The sequence below is a fragment of the Neovison vison genome, chromosome 6 (genome assembly GCF_020171115.1).
Source record: "Neovison vison isolate M4711 chromosome 6, ASM_NN_V1, whole genome shotgun sequence".
Taxonomy (NCBI): domain Eukaryota; kingdom Metazoa; phylum Chordata; class Mammalia; order Carnivora; family Mustelidae; genus Neogale; species Neogale vison.
In genome coordinates, this window is record NC_058096.1 from 59,198,400 (window position 1) to 59,218,999 (window position 20,600).

General features: G+C 41.0%; 1 protein-coding gene across 2 annotated transcripts; it reads left to right on the top strand.

Annotated features, from left to right (window-relative positions):
- The first annotated feature begins 514 nt into the window (after positions 1-514).
- LOC122908500 (OX-2 membrane glycoprotein-like) lies at positions 515-19,875 on the top strand. Of its 2 annotated transcripts, XM_044251383.1 has the most exons (6): positions 515-690; positions 4,450-4,531; positions 7,695-8,015; positions 10,437-10,709; positions 12,856-12,963; positions 17,814-19,875. In XM_044251383.1, the coding sequence occupies exons 1-5, from the start codon at positions 679-681 to the stop codon at positions 12,960-12,962; spliced, it is 795 nt and encodes a 264-aa protein (XP_044107318.1). In that variant the 5' UTR covers positions 515-678; the 3' UTR covers position 12,963; positions 17,814-19,875. The 2 variants fall into 2 exon arrangements, with proteins under 2 accessions (XP_044107318.1, XP_044107317.1); XM_044251382.1 differs by lacking the exon at positions 4,450-4,531 and having other exon boundaries at positions 638-690.
- Positions 19,876-20,600: the final 725 nt, after the last annotated feature.

The following is a 20,600-nucleotide window of genomic DNA, read 5'->3' on the forward strand; positions in this document are numbered from 1 at the left end:
TTAAATTTCAACACAACAACCGGCATTCAGGTCATATGAAGACAGCAAATGTAGTAAATACATAGTAGAGAAGGTTTAATTTGACAGCGGCAATAAAGCCATAGTTACCAGAATGGCTCCACTGGTCAGGGACAAATTAGCCCCTTTCCCTCTTATTTTCTTTATCTGCATCATGGAATCACCCCTTCCTTCTTTTTCATATAACCGCTTGCCTTTCCCCCCAGAGCACAGCGCTTTTCCCGCAACCCGTGCTCTCTGAACTGTAACTCCAAGAGCCCCCAAGAAAAGCCTTTGTTCTTTTTCGGTTTCACCACCTCCTGTTATTTCACACCTGCTTGACATTGCCCGTTGCCGGTCCTGAGTGCTAAAGCCCAACGGATGACTCCTCACTTCCCCCGTTTTCCTTCTGTCCTTGAAATTAAAATGGAAAAAGTGTATCCCCCACCCCACAGAGCTTTCTCACTTTCACCAACCGTACCCTCGAGAACTTTAAACGTTTTAAAGGTGGGGGATTTAACTGGAAACTTTCCCCCTGAAGTGGAGGGTGGGGGGTGTTCGGAGGCTCGTATAGGGCGGAGACTGGCCCGCCTCCCTGAGCCAGAGACGCTCCGCGCGCCGCGGTCAGATCCCCCGGGCTTTCCAGCTGAAGCCGGCAATCGCGCGCGGCCCGGAGCGGCGATGGGGAAGCCGGTGAGCGGGGCCGGGCGTGGAACCAGGGCGCAGGGCGGGGGATGTCGCGCCGGCCCCGGGGACGGCGGCGGGGTCCGCGCGTCCTGCTGCGGCTGGCCCGGGACTGGTTCGGGGCTGGCCTCGGTGCCGGCGCTCTCCCCGCGACGCTTAGCCTTGCGGAGAAGAGGACTTCGCCTCGAGGAGGGTGGTTCCCAGGCTGGTCCTGGAGTCCCGGTACTCAGTGCCAGTTGTCCAGGAAGGATGCTGCCAGTCGGGGGCTTCGGCGACGGAGACGCTTCTCTCGAGATCACGGCGGTCCTCCGAGGGGAACTGGGCCGGGAGGCGCGCGCGGGCGGCCGGCGGGTCCTCTGGGCAGGCTGGCGGCTGGGCTCCCAGGCTCCGGCTCGGACGCAGGAAAGCACACCCTGCTGTGCTCTGTCCCAAGAAAGGGATGGCTGCTTTGGCTCCGTGTTGGCACACAAAGCTGGGGTGGGCGCTGCGGGATTCAGGGCTCGCTCTCTGCCGGAGAGCTCTCTCCCTCCTGGATGCACCGACCTCTTTTCTCCATCCTTCGGTCCTTCGCCTTGTGAGGCAGAAAGGGCCAGATAAATCAGGGTTAAACCCCAGAGTATCCAAGAGAGACAGACATTTTGTTTATTCCGGATCTGAATGAGCGGATTTTTATTTACACTGGGATAATTGAAAAGAATAGTAACAATACAAAATTAAAATCCAAATACAAGTAATACCTCAAGGTATTTTTTTTTTTTTTTTCTATATATGGTTTATTGGCAAGACCGCACGGCCAGTCATTTCAGTATCTTAACAAAGGAGAATGGTGGCCTGGGAGCGCGTGTTTACTCCGCGCACTGGATATTGCTGATCTTCACAACCATCCTTCAGAGGAGGAATTGTTATGTGATTTTGCAAATAAGAAAACAAACAGAGAGGTTAATTTTCACAAGTCCATGCAACTACACGTGGTGGGAGCAGATCTACACCTAGAAACTCAGGGGAAAGAGGCATGGATAGGAGCAGTTGTCTGCCAGAGGGAAGCTGTCAGGTAAGACAGGTCTCTGGGAACCCTGGCCCTCTTGGCAAGGGGTAGAAGTGGATTTGTCCATTTTCTTTTTCTTTTTTTTTTTTTTTTAAAGATTTATTTATTTATTTGACAGACAGAAATCACAAGGAGGCAGAGAGGCAGACAGAGAGAGAGGTGGAAGCAGGCTCCCTGCTGAGCAGAGAGCCCGATGTGGGGCTCGATCCCAGGACCCTGGGATCATGACCCCAGCCGAAGGCAGAGGCTTTAACCCACTGAGCCACCCAGGCGCCCCAGGATTTGTCCATTTTCATTTTGTACCCTCTGTGTGTGATTTGATTAGTGGATTTTTTTTTTTTTAAGTTATCAAACATGTTTTTGGATTTACTCTACCTTAGGCACTGTATTAGTCGTTTACATGTTTAATTCTCATAGTAACCCAATGTAATGACTACAGTTTTATTTAGTGCTTACTCCTATCAGTCACTATTCTGGGAGCATTGCATGTGTTAACTTGCTTAGTCTTTTTAACAGAAGGGTTGGTGCTGTTATTTTTGACTGCATTTTGGGGAGGTAAAGTCATTTGTCCTGGCTCACACATCTGGTATTTGTGTTAACCCCAACTCGTCAGTCAGCTAGAATAATTATGTATATATTTAATAACAAGGCTTTCCTTCTAATTCCCTTACCTCAATAATTGTTTTTTCCCTTCTTCAACATTCTTGGCTCCCATCTCACACACTGTGGTGTGTGTCGACTTTTTGTCTTATCCTAAAACACAGATTTTCACTCTGAGAGCCAATCCATTCTGTATTCCTCATCCTCTTTGCTAGAATTTGGGTTTTCATGTGTGGGAGAGGCATACGGTTAAAAAAAAAAAAAATGGTGTGGAAGTAGAGTGCCAAAGAAGACTTAAGTTTTGGAAGCGAAGGTGTTGAGACAGCAAGAGCCTAAGCATTTGAGTTTTAAAAGCGTCAACATTGGAAAACCAAGGACATACGTTTTTCCAGATGGGAAGAACGCAGGGGATGGGAGAACCAGCATTCCTGACCCTAGGGTTTGTATTTCTAGGCTGGGAGAGCAAAGAGGGCCTGACACAAGCTTGTGTTCTGAAAAGGCAGGTTTGTACCTGATCCCTGTGAGTGGGGAGGGAGTTCAGGAGCGTGGTAACTAGAACTTACAGGGAGGTGCTGAAATCTAAGAACAGAGAACACCTGTGCCTTGCTTATCTGGGGCAAACTATGGAAAGAGACCAGTCTCCTCATAGCGACAAGGCAAGAGTAAAACAGAGATGGTAAGATCCATGGGAGTCCAGGCAGAGAGCCTACAGAATTTCCCTTTGCCCCATATAGGGAGAACCCAGGGGCATGGAATCTGGAGAATGAAAGAGAATGAGAGAAGGCACTTTCTAAGCACAAGGCTTAATTGCACAAATCTTGATGACCATGATGACCAAAGGGCAACCCATCCATCTTAGAGAATGCTATGCTAATGCTAATGCTAATGTAGATAGATTGTGACAAAGGACTAGTAGCTCTGTCCCATGACTAGGCATTGTGTGAGCCTACAGGAATGGAGGTGCAATGCCAAAGATTGGGACAGTAGTGAAGCGCGGGGGTGGCAGGGGCATGAATTGACAGAGACGATGTGATACTGACTGCAAGGAAGTCTCTACCTCTAGTTGGAATGGCAACATGAAATAGCAACGAAATTCAGGTAAAGATAAATACAGAGAAACCGAGATTTCTTACACATCTCTAGTATAGAAGAATGTAGGGGGAAAATGACATTTCTCGCCTGTACCCTTATGAACACACACATGTAGATCAAGTGAAAGAATCCATGGGGCTACTGTAGAAAGAAGTTCATCTGTCTACATCCCACCCTCTCATTTTATAATAAAATGATACCCAGAATAACATTCAATTAAATGTCATCATGTAAAAATGCCAAAGATTTCTGCCTGGACAGATGAAAACAAAACAATGAAGAAAAAAAAAAAACCAAAGACTCTACTTTTTTGTTGTTTTTTAAGATTTATTTATTTATTTGAGAGACAGCACATGCCCACAAATGGGAGAGACAGAGAGAGAGGGGGAGGGAGAGAGCATCTCAAGCAGATTCTGCCCTGAATGCAGAGCTGGTAGTGAGGTTTGATCCAGGGACCTGGAGATCACGAGCTGAGCCAAAACCAAGAGTTGGACACTTAACCAATTATGCCCCTCAGGTGCCTCTGGATATTACTATTTTTTAAAAGGTACGGTTCATCTAAAACTTGTAGTATTTTCAGGGACATCGTCAGCAAACTTCAAGGCAGTCGTATCTTTCTGAAAAGTGGTTCCAACCCCTGAGTTACCGTCTTTGATATTAACGGATGTGGATTATTTGGGAAATGGATGCTGTCCAGCGTGTGTCATCTCTGTGTTTTTTGTGTGTATCTCCGGCAGTCTGTTTTCCCCGCCCATCCTACATCTTTGAGACCTTGCTCTTGACAGTGGTGGTTTTGAGAGCGAGGCTTCAAAGTGCTAGGGGTTGCCATAATGCAGGAGCCATATTGCTGCTGAGCACACTCTTTTATTTCTTCCATCTGTAGTCTCTGGTTCTGCATCCACAAAACCAATGTTATCTGGTGGTTAAAATGTTAGCTCCAGCATTCCCTGAGGTGGCCATGGGATTGAAGCTTCCTTAGCTTTTTGTCCACATGCAAATGCCCATGTCTTTGCTTTGCTTTCTGTCTTCAGGTGTTCAGGAGGTCCTTCTGTCGCCTGTCTGCCTACAGATTGATTTGGTTCTTTGCAGCAGTGATGCCATGCAGGGCGAAAGGTAAAAAGATACCCAGTTCCCCTGCATGGGGTCCAGGGAGCACAATTTCTGGAGGAGAGACATCTGGCTAGTGTTGTTTGTGCTGTGCTAGTTCGTTTGTCTGCATGAATTATTTAAACATGTAATTTGCTTGGAGGAATGGGAGTGTTTCTGCTTTCCACATTTTTGGTTTCGAAATGGAAAAAGACTTTGAATATGTAGAAACTGTTTCTAAGGATAAAACCAGACGTGAAGAAATTCTTTCTAAATTAAGATGTTTTTCACCTATCAAAACAAATGAGTTCTAAATGTTATTTAAATATAATTTCCTATGTTTATAAAGATATGGAAACACTTTGGGAGTCTGAATGAATATACCCTTCGTAGAAGGTAATCTGGTAGTAAGCCTTTAAACTGGGCATACCCCTCCTTTGCAGAAGACTGTGGAAAATAATGAAATTATTACATAGGTTCACAGTCTATATAAAGTCTATATAAAGCATATGCCTGTGCTCTCCACTTATTCGTTGAGTTCCCTACTTGTGCCAGACCTTTCTCCTCTGTTCCATGGGAAAGCATCCCCTCACCTTGCTGACCTTCTGTCACCTTCCACGTGCTGTTGCTTTCTAATCAGCCTTCACAGTTGGAGACAGGGCAGGCTTCTCACCATCCATAGCACAGGCTTTACCAATGGACCAGAGGGCTTTAAATGGCATTCCATAGAAGCATCAAAGAACTGTAGACTTTCCATTAAATTATTTCTTCCATAGTTAAATACAAAAATCACCTAAGAGGTTGAAACTCTAACTTGGGTTTCTCTTCTACTCTCCATTCTAAAAGCAGCAATTTCTTCAAATCTCTTCTCTGCAAAATCTCAACAAACTTTCAGAAAACCCCAACAACAGGTATAGCCTCCAGAAGTTTTCACATCTACCAAGAGTGTACATCCCTAAAACAATACTTCTACAGTACTCCTGGGTTCCAATTTGTGTCTGTTGCTATACCTACCTTGTCATCCTTACCTTAACATTTTTGAAGGGCCACTGAGAGGATAGTGCTTCTTCTTCTTTTTTTTTTTTTTTTTGCTAATTATGGTAGCCAACATGTTCTCTCTGTTACTCATTTAAAAAAACAAACAAACAGATTTTGGTGTTTTTTTATTAAGTCTACATGTTGTCTACCATTTCATTAATTTGTGCTTTTATCCATATTAATTCACTTGTTTTTAATCTTTTGGGGGCCTGGGATGTTTGGATAAATGTGTGTACTCATTTTTCAATCTCTCTTATTTCCTAGTGAAGTTAAGATTAAATATTTCCTTCTGAATATGGCTTTATCAATTTCTATGGATTTTAATACATTCTAGTCTCCTTGTTAGTTATGGCAATTGATTAGTCTTGCTATGATTTCTGGTGTAATTAGAGTTGAAAGAAGTATGTAAATTTCTTGTTTATTGCATTGTGATCAGTGTGCAAGATGATAGGGTAGGAGCTTTTTTTTGCATCCTGTTTCAAGTTCAGTTTGGGGGAATGTTTGTAAAGATTGTGTGTTCTCTTTGGGTAAAAGTTTATAAATACATACATATATACATACACATATCATTTTTATATGTAATGATTTATATATAAATATTCACTTCAAAACTTTTCATCCTTATATTTGACTTTTTTGTTTTATCTATATTTTTTAATTTATGGAAGTGAAAATTCTGAGAAAACTATGGAAAATTATTTTTGTAGATTTAAAATTTTTCTTTTCAGTTCTATGGTTTTTTATATGTTTCATTTACGTTGTTAGGCACAGAAAGGTTTGTGTGTTTGTTTAAGGATTTATTTTATTTATTTGAGAGAAAGAGAGAGAGAGAATGTGGGTGGTAAGAGGGGGAGAGAGAGAGAGAATCTCAAGCAGAGTTCTTGCTGAGTGCAGGGCCTGACCTGGAGCTCAATCCCATGACCCTGAGATCATGACATGAGCTGAAATAAAAAGTTGGATGCTTAACCGACTGGGCCAAGCAGGCGCCCCAACATAAAGCTTCTTTTATCATTTTGGAGAATGCATTTTTGTCCCTCACAGTGTTTTTGTCTCCCATTCTTCCTTTTCCCTTCTAGTAAGTCTCAAAGTTCTGATGCCGAAACATTCTGGGTCTTTGAATTTTTCTCAATTTTTTCCATATCTTTATTCCTCTGGGCCACATTCTGGAATAATCCCATGACCTGTGTTTCCTACTTAGCTAGTTTACCCTTTAGTGATGTCCGTTCTGCTAAGTCAGCCAAATCGTTAAGATTTTGCATTTGTCATTTTCTACAATTCTGATTTCTACTATTTACAATGCTGGCTTCTTTTTACATTTAAGATATCACATTTATTCATGTCAAAGTGTTTATTGATTTATTATTCATTTGAGTTCCTGGGTTTGTAGTGTTTCTTCTTCTTTCATTGTGTCAGCTTTCTCAGATGTCTGCCTAGTTATTATTATATGAAGATTTCCCTCTGAATCATCTATCATATCAATATGAGTAGCCAGCACTGTAAGGGGAAGAAGTTACTGTCATACCTTATATTCTGCATGGCATTAAGTAAAAATGTGGGAATGCATAGATCATTATTTGTTTGTCAAAGCCTTCTGGTACTATATAGCCTTCTGAAACACCGTCTGGTATATTTTTCTACCTTAGGTTCCTATATTCACCACTGCTTCCTGGAGGCAGACCCTGCTGTTGCTGCCCCTTCTTTGTAGGGCGTGCATGTGGAATGTATAGGGTAGCTACATCTTCTTCACTTAAACGGATCACTTTGCCAATTGTCCATTGGCCCTTCCTTGCTTCTGTACTTCTAGGCATGAACATTCTTGGTGGTGCTTCCATTCTCTCTGGCAAATTTCATTTCCAACCTCATTTTCATACTTTGAGCTTACAGGGATTCATTGAGGCATTTCTGTCATGAGAAACAGTGACAGAAATTGCTTTCTGTTTTTTTACTCTGTTACTTTGAAAGATTGAGTAAACATATTTGAACTTATATTTCTCTAGCAATATCAGGGATGTAGGTAAATATTTTCTTTGCATTTTTATCTATCTTTTCTATGTTTAACTTTGAACATGCATTTTTTTAATCAGAAAAAATGTGTATTTTTATGTATTAACTTTTAAAATATAAATGTTCTTTTATGATTCCATGATAAAAGTGGTGACCCAAAATGAAAAAAGGCCACTGAACACACCTGCTTCCTTAAGATGCTCTCTGCAAAATTCTGAGGAAGTCTTGATTGTGACATGGCAGAAAATCAAGCCTGTTAGCCCAGAAAACATGGTCACCTTCAGCAAGAACCATGGGGTTGTGGTCCAGCCCGCCTATAAGGACAAGATAAACATCACCGAGCTGGAACTCAAGAACTCAACCATCACGTTCTGGAATACCACCCTGGAGGATGAAGGGTGTTACAAGTGCCTCTTCAATACTTTTGGTTCTGGGAAGATCTCAGGAATAGCCTGCCTCACCCTCTCTGGTGAGAATCTCTGGGAATACATGGTCTCTGGCTAGAAATGTTATTTTCAAGAATGTTCGGGACATGGTGGTAGTGCCTAGTTTTTCAGGGTGCTAACCTCAGAAAGTTTCATGAGAAGACGCTTAGCCTTTCATGTCTGCTATAACTGTGGTTATTGTTATTTGGAAAGCTCACGGGGCTACCCTGAATCTCTGGCTGGAGTTATCTTTGCTCTGAGGAATGGTGTTGTCAGCAAGTGTAAATCAAGGACCATGGTGGGGATAACGGGTTCTTCATAAGTAGTGATATGATTCAGACCTGGCTTTGCCATTAACAGTCATGTGACCCTGGGAGCATCCCATCCACTCTCTGAACCAGAGTTTATCTCTCTGCACAGTAAGTACGTAATCAATCACCTGTAGGGTCGTTAAAGCTCTAACAGTTTTGGATCTAAGGACAGAGCCAGACTGGGCCTCCCCAGAGCCAGTCATTGTGGTCCCTCTCATTTTGTTCCAGCACATTCTCTCGGGTTTGGTAAGGGGACATTCCACAGAGACCCTTCATACCTGATGTCGACTAGGTATTTAACTGGATAACAAGCACTCTTTTAAACCCAAGAGGCTTAGTTTGACATAATTCTTTTCCTTTTAACTGACACCTAGTTGAGATCAAGAATTGAGAAGTAGCAGTACGGGTAACTTTGGAGCATGGCACACTTGGACGTAGTTTTAGAAGGGAAAAGAGAAGTTCAGACAGGGTTATCAGGAATGTTAAAGTGAGAGTCTGAGCACACCAAGAATATTGGACACGGAGTAAGAGGAGGAAAAGTAAATGAATGCAAGGGGGGAGGTATGGCAACAGCAAAAAAAAAAAAAAAATGTTTCTTTCACTTATTTCGCCTATAATGAGTACTCTCTGCATGATCTTATGCCAGGTTTTCTTCTTGACTCTATTTCTTTTGTTTTCTTTCTCTCTTTGTCTCTTTGTCTCCCTTTTCCCCTCTGCACCCTCCCTCCAATCTTCCCTCCTTCTTTCCTATTCTTTTTTCCTCCTTCCTTCCTTCCTTCCTCCTTCCCTCCCTCCCTGCTTCCTTCCCTCCCTCGGTCCTCACTGTTCTTCTTTTCCTTCTTTTGTCATTTTTTTCATTTCCGTTACTTTTTCTTTTCTTCTTTCTTCTTTTTTTTATCATCTATTTTCTATCCTTCTTCACTTATAAACTTTTATATATATAGTTTTTGTTGTTGTTGTTTGTTTGTTTTGTTACTGGAAAACTACACTCCCCTGCGTCTTGCGGATAGTAACCCTGTTCTTTTCCACACCGATCCTTTCCAGCCACACCCTATAGCTTCCGTCTGGAGCTTCCTTTGATGCTCCAGAAAACCCTGCCACCCAGTCTCACCATGTCTCACCATGTCAGCCACACTCCTCTTCCTTCAATTTTATCTGTCTTCCCCTACTGCCCATTGACTTTAGTAATCTGAGTATTCTTTGGAAGAAGCCACAGTCCTCTGGCCCCATTCCTCCAGCCCACTGCCACCCCCCTCCCCCACCTCTTGAACCTCTAAACACAGACCAGGCTTTCCTTTAGCTACTGGCCTTTAATTATCTTGTAGGCTCCAGAGCAACCACAGGAAAGCCATCCTGTGTTTGCTCAGCTGAGATAAACTGTGTATTCAAAGTACACAATGAAAATGAATTCATGGGTCAAGGGACTTTTGGAAAAGGAACAGGGTAAAAGCTGGACTAACATAATATGCTTTTCTTGTAAGCTAGTCATTTTCTCTTAACTCCATCAGGTGTTCTCCAAGGTCCTTTCAACTGTCATTCTGCGATTTTCTTGTTATCAGCAGTGAATTTCCAATTTACATTTTCTGTAGATACTCCAAGCAGGGACTTTCCAAGTCTCCTCCACACATATCATTCCCTGCTCCAGCTCCAAGCAGAGAAAAGCCATCTCTAAGCAGCAGCCCCTCTGTGGGCTCTCAGGTCTGAAACCGCCCTGGGGCTTCTGAGAGGTCAGCCTCCCTCTTTGGCAGTGCTGACAGGTGACCTCTGTCAGACTGTGAGAGGGACACCCAGAAGAAGCCAGAGATGCTGCATTGCCTATGGAAAAGGAGAACAGAATAATTAGGGTCTGGACTATGTGGGAAAGAAGATCCCCTCCACCCCTTCAGCTAATTCCCCTACAGACAAACCGCAGAGAGGATTTTTCATGCTCCAGGTTTGTCCTAGGCCAGTTTCTATCCTGCCGGCTGGAGGATTAGACACAGAATGAACTGAGGAGCCCCAGTTTGGGTCAGGTGTGCCACATCTCACCTCTTGAGCCCCCAGTGTCTTTCTGTAAAGATCTTCTTCTATCCTCTGAAGAGAATGTGGTGCTTAACTGATGGCAGACCATCTTTCTTTCTTTTTTCTATTCTTTTTTTTTTTTTTTTGTCCCAGTACAGCCCACAGTGTTCCTTCACTATAAATTCTTCGAAGACCACCTGAATATCACTTGCTCCGCCAATGCCCGCCCAGCCCCTGTGATCTCCTGGAAGGTGTCTGGGTCAGGGATTGACAACAGTACTGAGGTTCTCTCCCATCCCAATGGGACCACATCTGTCACGAGCGTCCTCCAGGTCAAAGACCCCAAGAGTCAGGTGGGGAAGGAGGTGGTCTGCCAGGTGCTTCACCTGGGGAACGTGACCAGCGTCACGCAAACTGTGGATAAAGGTAAGAGAAGGCTGTGGGTGGATCTGTGTCCATACAACTGGCAAGTGGTGAATGTTCTACAGAGCCTCTTGGCCGCTTAGCCAAGGAGTTCATAAGGGAGAGAATGGAGTGAGTGGGGAAAGACAAAGAGAGTTGAGGAAACGAGTAGAGCCAGTTTTACTTTGGTAACTGTGGTATGTTGCCCACATGCCACATGCATTTGCTGAGATCTATCTGTGCATTTTTTTTTTTTTCTTTCCCCATGCCACTAACATCTGTTGGTTGCCAGGTTTGGGACTGTTGAAACATGACAGTAAGCAGGACTTTGTCTCTTTGCTCAGAAAGTTTCAATTCTACTGGGAATATCCAGTGGGCAATGATAAAACTATGTGAAATGCTTCAGTTGGAAAGCTGCGGTGCACTCCGGTTCACCCTGGGAGGACTGAGTGGGGATCAGGAAGATTTCTAGATCAGCTCGGTCTAGAGTGATCAGGAAGATTTCCTGGAAGAGGTGACATCTAGGAGGAGGGCTCTGCATCATTTACACTGTGGAAGGCCACAGATCTTTTAAGAAAGGGGTCAATCTGAGAATGTTTTCCTCACCCCTTTGAAACAAACTGCCTCCTGACAAGACCCTTTTTTGCTTTCTTGTGTTTCTCTCTAAGCTTCTCGCTCTGGACCTCATGGACGCGAGAAGGAAGGCTTGTGGGTGGGAGATTAAAGAAGTGGCAGTTTTAGGCACTTTGGTAATAGCCACAATTTTCTTTCTCTGTGTGGCTTTGAAGCACCAGTCATAAGCTTCCTACAAAGGTACTGATGCTTTTTTCTTCAAGGAAAATTTTTTTTTTGAAGATTTTATTTATTCATTTGAGACAGAGAGATAAAGACAGAAAGAGCATGAGCAGGTGGAGAGGGAGAAGGAAAGGGAGAAGCAGACTCCCCACTGAGCAGGGAGCATGGTGTGGGGCTCCATCCCAGGACGCTGGGATCGTGACCTGAGCCGAAGGCAGATGCTTAATCATCTGAGTCACTCAGGCGCCCCTTTCAGGGAGCATTTTAAGCACTAAAGCTTGGAAAAACTTTCCCCTGTCTGCCTTATGGATGTGGTGGCCTCTGGGGAGCATTTTTGGTAGTCATTTTGGGGTCCTTGAAAAAAACAGACTAATCAAAATGTCAACATTTAAGTAAATTTGGGCAAAAGATTTGTGGTCTTAGATCTGGACATTTGTAAAGATATCTTCATTTTCAGCCAAGGCAGAGGGTAAATTTCTGAAGAATTTCTTGTTCTGAAGAACAAGAAGCTGAAAAGGAACATGTCTTGTCCAAGAATGCCAAAACTGACTTACGTTATTTATGTTTATACGTCATTTGTGTAACATTTGTTTACTCCACAAACATTTACTCAAAGTCATCCATGCTTCAAGCATTTATCATGCATTGTAACTATGGAAGTTAGATGCATCTCTGTCTGAACAGGTTCAATTGAATTAGGTAATGTGACAAATCCCCTACAGAAGGATGGGGAAGACGCTAGGAACTATGGAATCAGGAAGCTCTTTCCCTGCTGTAGTATTGTGGAGTGACATTGAGGAGCCTTTGGAAAGAGAATTAATAACAAAGACATAGATGAGAAGAGATACAATAAAAACATTGAGATGAGTCACTCTTGGGGTTGGAATCATGAAATTCATGATTTTTTTTCCTTTATATTTCTCTGTATTTTCTGCAACTTCTTCAGTAAATACATTATTTTAATGGGCTGTGACCTCTGGCCAAGCTTTGGTTCTCCCCCTTACTAGGCTGATTTGCGGGCTTATTTAGCTTCTCTGAGCCGCAGTTTTTGTTCTGTTGTTGTTCTTGTTTTTATATGTGAGATGATGATAATAATACCTAACTCTTGCGTTGTTTTGAGGATTAAATGAAATAATACATTCAAAGCTCTTAGGGGATAGTAACCACAGGAAATATGTGGTTAGATTATTATTAACTTAATGTTATTGAAATAATATGAAAACATGAATGGAGACCTCAATAGGTATATATTTGAAGATAATTTTCATTGAAAGCTCCACTTTAGGAAAAACTTCACGATTGCTTGACCACTTTTTGCCTCAATAGTTTCTGCTTATGACTTTGTTTCTTCTTTCTCTCCCTTTACCATCTATAGGCTTTTGGTTTTCAGTTCCGCTCTTGTTAAGCATTGTTTCCTTGGTAATTCTCCTGGTTTTAATCTCTATATTATTATACTGGAAACGTCATCGGAACCAAGACTGAGGTAAGTTATCACAGGAAGTACAAAGAAGGAAACAAATGATTTTTTAATAGCACTGTGGGGGGCACAGGAAGATGTAAATAAAGGTTGGCAACCATGTGTTCTGCTTGTTGTTGCTGGTGTTTTAGAAGACTTTGGGGTTCATTTTCATGCAGTTGGACATTAAACTGGATATTTCAGATTTCGTTTGCTAAGATCATTTAATAGCTAATTATTTGTAAGTTAAGAGTAAGGGTTGTTGAGAGCAAATGTGGAAAATATTTGTCTGATCACTGAAGAGTCAGCTGATAGCAACACCAGAGGAAAAAAGTCTCAGTACCCATGCTGTATTCTTCTGCCAGTTAATGGGAGAGATAATCTCTTTTCCTTTTACAGCGCTCCTCAGGCCAGCTACTTCTTGTAAGAGACTCTGAAATTTTCCAGTATACTCACTAATTAAGTAGTATTTTCTCTGTTATACTCTAACTATGTGTCAAACACTAGAGGCAGCATACAGGTGACCTAGACTTATAACTAGGTCATGTCATTCTATCCTTATAGACTATAAATTTTTCTCTGTCCCTACAACAGCTCTCACAATGTCTTATGTATATTAAGTGCTCAATAAACTTTCATTAAGAAAGTGAATGAATCATAGGATCGTTGGATGGATGGGTGGATGGACAGATGGATGGATGGATAGATTCTCAAAGTGAGGTTTTCAATTCTCTTTTTCTTATTTTATTTTATTTATTTATTTTTGAAGATTTTATTTATTTATTTGACAGACAGAGATCACAAGTAGGCAGAGAGGCAGGCAGAGAGAGAGGAGGAAGCAGGCTCCCTGCTGAGCAGACAACCTGATGCGGGGCTCGATCCCAGGATCGTGGGATCATGACCTGAGCCAAAGGCAGAGGCTTTAACCTACTGAGCCACCCAGGCGCCCTCTTTTTCTTATTTTAACTTCAGTACCTCATAAAAGCTGAGTCTAAAATCTTGGGAGATATTATAAAATGAGATGCTATAAAACAAGAGGAGTCAGCTAGAGAGAGAGAAATATTTTTTTGTTTGTTTGTTTTCGGCAGGTGGTGCGTAAGTTATTAAATGTAATGCAAAGCTTCAGTTTATGGTATGTGTGATGGGGATTTCCAAGGGTTGAAAGGCTGATAAGGTAGTTTTTTCCATCTCAGATGACTGAAAGATAGGGAAGGAAAAAACTGTTGGTTTTTTTTTTTTTTTTTTTTAATTTTTTGGTCTGAGAAACTTTTTTTTTTAAAGATTTTATTTATTTATTTGACAGCAAGAGAGAAACAGTGAGAGCAGGAACACGAGCAAGGGGAGTGGGAGAGGAAAAGCAGGTTTCCTGCCGAGCAGGGAGCCCGATGTGGGGCTCCATCCCAGGAACCCGGTATCACAACCTGAGTGGAAGGCAGACGCTTAACGACTGAGCCATCCAGGCGCCCTAAACTGTTGTTTTTTTCAAAAGTTAAATCATAAGCTCATGTTGTAGGTTTTTCAGACACTTAATTTTGCCTTATGTAAACTACCAGATTAATCCTTGTGATTTTATAAGAATAGCAACACATCTTCAGTGTCAATGACCCCTTTGCAAAAGTAGATAAAAGAAACTGTTCTGTGGGAAAAGGAGATTACAGATCAGATAATTTTATGCATATAAACATAGGCCCATAGAATTCATTAGTGCTCTGCAGAATGTCAAAGGCAGAAGAGAGGGAAATTGACTTCCTTCCCTAAGATCACACAGCTAGTTAACAACAGGCTTAAGGCTAGAACCCTGGCTTGGTCAGCTGACCTCTGCCAGAATGTTCTTCCAGCTCTGATGTCCTGGAGTCCTGACTTGAAAGGCACTATTGGGTTGCATGTATTTTAGCCCTTGTTTGCTGTTACTGCTATATTCTTTTGGAAAGTGTGAGGAAAGAAGTATGAAGTGTTCAAATTCATCTTAAAAAGTCCCTGTTGGACAAGAATCTTATAATACAATCATTTAAGCCCAAGGTAAATTCCACTAGAATGGGGCACTTGCAAAATCATGGTCCTTTGTTCATTAAGTAGGTCTTGGGTTTTCTGGAAAACACTATTGTTCAATGTTTTTTTCCAGTTCCTGAAACAAGGGGAGTAAACTTAACTTTGTTTCCAAACTTTTTCTCATTTATGAAAATAAACACCTGAACATCTGTAGAAGCTTGCAAGCACTGGGATTGCCGTTTACGGATGATGCCTTCATGACATATGACCAAATCAGTTAACTACGTTAAATGTTCTGTGTCACATTTTGGGTGACTGAATTTTTTTGCTGGTTTCAAATATTTTAACAGTCAGATCATTTGGTCCCATTTACTTAAATAGCTAGTAAAACTAAGTGTCAATTATGCTGGAGACTTAAACACTCAAGACCAAAACTGAAGTTATACAAAAAGTTGGGAGAAAGAGAAGAAAACCATAGAAGATGTTGACACTTTAAATTTCTTTTAAAAATTCTGATTATCAGGGCACCTGGGTGGTTCAGTGGGTTAAAGCTTCTGCCTTCAGCTCGGGTCGTGATCCCAGGGTCCTGGGATCGAGCCCTGTGTCGGGCTCTCTGCTCAGCAGCGAGCCTGCTTCTCCCTCTCTCTCTGCCTGGCTCTCTGCCTACTTGTGATCTCTCTCTGTCAAATAAATAAATAAAATCTTGAAAAAAAATTCTGACTATCAATTTGTGACAAAAGCGAATGGACCTACTACATTTGCTTCTCTTGCCTTGCCCTTACTTTGGGTTTTCTTTTTTTTTTTCTTCTCTTTTTCTTTCCATCCTCCTAAATACCTAATGCTTTTGTGCTTTTGGATGGGCAGGGAAACATCATCAGTCAAAGATGACACTCAGTTCCTGAACCCAGTGACTGGAACAATGGTGATGTGTTTAAAGATAAAGAAGTGAAAAGGGGGAACTGAATGTGTGTGAGCATGTGGGTGCTTGTGTTCAAGGTTCATGCAGAGAGAAAGAGGAGATGAGGGATGAATTAATTCTTAAACTCACTGAATGTGAGTAGAAAAGAATCCTCTCTAGGAAGCTGCTCAGTGGTAAGATGAATCTAGTTAAGTAAGGTTTGACTCTGTTAAATAAGGAAGTACGGCAATAGCAAAGTCTATATTAGATCAAAATCACTTCTTTGCACACAAAGCACAAGCAGATGCATAGTTTTGGGATAGAGGCATGATCTCTAATGATGAGGTTATTTTTGTAGAAAAAGTAGACTCTCTTTTTCTTGAGATCCTCTTTAATGCCAAAAAGAATGGTATTCTTTTTACCAGTAAAGGTGCACTCTGGAGGAAGGTATGATGACTTAGAGGCATTTTTCTCTTTGTAGCATTCCTGAAGGGATCACTGCAGTTACTTCCAGTGAGACTACAGCAGTAAGATAATAGGTTGAAATGTTTTCAAAGAACATCCTCTTTTCTTTCTCTTTTGTGAATCCAGTGCTTTATTACTAAAATAGAAAGTGAAAAAATAAAATAAAATTTCCTAGGGAAATTTTCTCCCATTTTATAACAGTTCTTGCTACTAAAGCCATGTTGATGTCATAAATTTGCCCCTTCCACATATACTACAATGAAATTAAATTTGGGCTTGAGAATAACCTTTTATTTCTCATTAGTCAACCCAGCAATGATTACATGCTTCCCAGAAACTAACCTCACTTTGGGGTAGATCTTAATAGACAGATAATCACCTCGGTCTTTGAAATTTTTGTCTTGAGTACTAGTTTTCTTTTGTTTGTTTGAGCCGAGGCAGAATTGGCAAACAATAGAAAATTTAGACATTCTTATGAAGTGCATATGCCAAATTTCACTTTTTCTTCAAGTACTATATCAAATAACAGAAATGCCCAGTGAACAATATAATGAAATTAGTGACCAGTTAGGACAATACAAAGAGTATTTGCTTCTAAAATAATAAGAATCTTTGCATTGTATAAAAACTGTACTTATGTCTGTCTCCCTGAGGCAGGCTGCATGAATGGTAGCCAACATCCTGCTCCAGTTTCCTCATGGCTCCAAGCAGAAGAAATGAGGTGTTTTAATGAGAAAAATGTGAGGCAATCTTTATTGAACTGCTTAGGTCAAAAATGCTGAGAGAAATCTTGCATTCCAACATATTTTTCTACAAGAGTTTACCCTTGAAAAGGGGCGGAAGCCATCCATCATATCAAAACGTCATGACCGGTTGACAGAGTTACTCGCTAGCAGTACCTTCAGTCTCGACATTCTTGCCCACGCTGTTTTGTTTTTTACCACAGACAGCAGACACTGGAATTTTTGGCAGGTTTTAAATATTCGAGTTTCTGGTAAAGAAAACTGTACTTATTTACTTAAGATTACACAAAGAATGAGAGGTAGCACCAAGATAAAATCCCAGATCTTTTCATGCCTTTTCAGTTTAGGTGCTGGAAACCTGGTAGCCCAGGAAAAACCCCTGGAAGGTCTACTTTGTGACCATTTCCAGTCCAATGTCCCAAGAGTTAGTATCCAGAGAACAAAGCTCAAGGTCTTATAAGTAAAATACATGTCGATTATTTGCAATTCTTTGACTTTCTTTTTTTTTTTTTAACTTTTTTTTAACTTTCTTTCTTTTTTTTTTTTTTAAACTTTTAGTCCTAATAGTCCTAAGTGATTCTGCAAAACATTATTTCTTAGAATTACTTATGTCCCTTGGAAAGAGTCATGGTCTCCCCACATCACATTGGGTCAGAAATGTCCTTATCTTTGCCAATGAAATATGCACAGGTGTATTCTATTCTTACTGATCCTTCTTCAAATATGTTAGGATAGACATTATAAATGTTTGAAGTTAATATCTTGATCTTTCTTTTATCCAGAACCTTAGAGGAATCACACAGAACCCTGAAAAGTTACGCCCTGGTCTACTTGAATCTGACTCAGGAGGAAAAGGATGGTTCTCTGAGGGACAGAAAGAGCAGAAGAGGTAGGGGTAAAAGACCTAAGAATTTCAAGATTTTCTACTGCCATCTAAGCTACCCAGTGGTTGTGGGAGTTCTAAAAGGAAGTCGTTTTACCTCTCAAGTCTGTTGTAGGACTTGATTTTGTGAAGCAATGAAGTATTGTGCTATTGAATGGAGACTGGATTTGAATCAGTAGCCACAACTCAGAGGCTGACTCTGGCTCCAACGGAGGGCAACCCTCTGTTCATTACTTTATCTCAATGAGCATCCACACTTGCATCTAGAAAATTAGGAAGTTGGATGAGATAGTTTGCCATTCTGCTCTAAAAACTGATGTAATTCCAGGGAAAAAAGGAATCAAGAAATGAAGAAGAGAAAGGAGAACATGGGAAGGTGTTAAGGACCAAAGAACTTTTCTGAGATGACCTTCCACCTTTCTGTTGCTGTTCGATCTCTTCCATATTGTTCTTAGGTCCACAAGTGTGTTTCCTCCTCATGTGGTGGTGGTATTTCTCTACCTGCTCACTGCTCTGTTAGTAAGTGATTTTTCCAGAACCCTTGATTTCACTGCTGTCCTTCATGTCCTTCTGTGACTGATGTTCAGCACAATGAATATGAGACTGAATTCACTGCAAAGTAACATTGGCAACCTTAACTTTGCTTATCTACTTGTATAGAAGAATAAGTATTGTTAGCCCAGCAGCTCACATTTAAAAAAAAAAAAATTCCTTTCCCATTTGACTTATAACAGAATCCAGTTGTATACCAATCATTGTGAATTCAAAAGGAAATATATGATAAAATAAAAACAGCCATTTAGGAAGTTTCAAATTCAATTCAAAGTCAATTCAATTGCTTCTCTTTCCTGGCTTCTTTTCCCATGCGTTAACTTCTCACAACAGTAGAGAAGGTGCATATGGGTTTACAAATCCCTTTTTTCTAAATATATTGTTCTAACTAGTGGAACATTTTTGAACTCTTAAAAATCACAAGACCAAATTAGTGACATTTGCAGTGCCCTTTGCTTTCTTGTCTCTGCTCAGTGACCTAAGAACTAAAGTATATGTTGTTTTCACTATTGAATTGGGTATTTGTATATTTAGTAAGCTTTTCATACGTTATTTAATTCTGTATTATTTCTTATATTTGTATTAAGATACTGGATGATTAAAAGTATCAAATCTAAGTGTTTTGTTCATGACACTCTTTTGGAAAATGTGGACATTAATGATAATCTTTAGATTTTCCCTCCGTGTGTGAAACCCTTCCCTCCCCTCTCTTACCCACTAGAAGATGCCAGTAACGTTTCTGATTCATCACAAAGTCACAAATCAGATAGATCACAAATCCTGATCTAGCCAGTGGAAGCTCCATCAAGTTGATAACTGTGTCCTTTGGATGTGACCTCATCAATTTGAGAGCACTTCCTCGTATATGCTCTTTTGGTTTTGTTTTTAGATATCAACTTTGCAAACTGATTAGCTTGCTACAGTTCTGAATTTAATTGGAGCTACCACCCTGCCCTGTATCTCAACTGTCAGATCAGGCAGGATAACTAAAGCAGCAATTCTCAAAAATTTAGAATGTTTTTAAAAACATTACTGAGGATCCTCAAGAGCTTTCTTGTAAAGAGAAGTGTTTGCTGATACTTACCACATTTGAAATTCGTGCTTATAAATTTTAAAAACAAAAATATACATGCGTGCATTCTATTAGCCATCAGAATGACATCAGCATTACACATCCCATAGTTTCTGGGAAGTTCCACATCACGACTATGGGAGAATGAGCATGAAAAAGGCAAATGATGTAGCGGTGTGATGATGCCAGGTTTCGGCTTTTGTGGACCCCCTGAAATGGTCTGATGGACAATAGTAAAGACTGCTTGTTTAAAGAGTATGCAAAGGAGGAGACCACCTTTTGTGAAGATTTCATGTCTTTCCCAAAGAAACTCTTTATTAAACAGATATATTTATAACGCCTAAGCATTCCATTATTTCATCATAACTTAATGCAGAGAGCCCTAGGGCTAATCCTTCTTCATCACTAATACAGGAATACCTCAGAGATGTGGGTTTGGTTCCAGATCTCTGCAAAAAAGCAAATATCACAATATTTGCTTTTCTTGGCTTACCAGTGCATATAAAAGTTAATGTTGACAGTATATTGCAGTCTGTTAAGGGTACATTAATGTTATGTCTAAAGGAAACTATGTGCACACCTTACTTTAAAAATACTTTATTGCTGGGGCACCTGGGAGGCTCAGCGAGTTAAGCCTCTGCCTTCGGCTCAGGTTATGATCTCAGAGTCCTGGGATTGAGCCCCGCATCGGGCTCTCTGCTCAGTAGGGAGCCTGCTTTCCCCTCTCTCTCTGCCTGCCTCTCTGCCTACCTGTGACCCCTATCTGTCAAATAAATAAGAATAAAATCTTTAAAAAAATACTTTATTGCTAAAAATGCTAACCATCATTTGAACTTTCAGCAAATCAAAGCCACTGATCACAGACCACCTAAAAAATAGAATAGTAATGAAAAATTTTGGAAAGTTGCAAGAATTACCAACATGTGGCACAGAGACGTACACTGAGCAAATGCTTTTGGATAAATGTCACCGTTAGACTTGCTTGAGGCAGGGTTGCCACAAACCTGCAATGGGTAAAACACGGTGTCTGTGCGGTGTGATAAAAGAAGGTACACTTGTAAT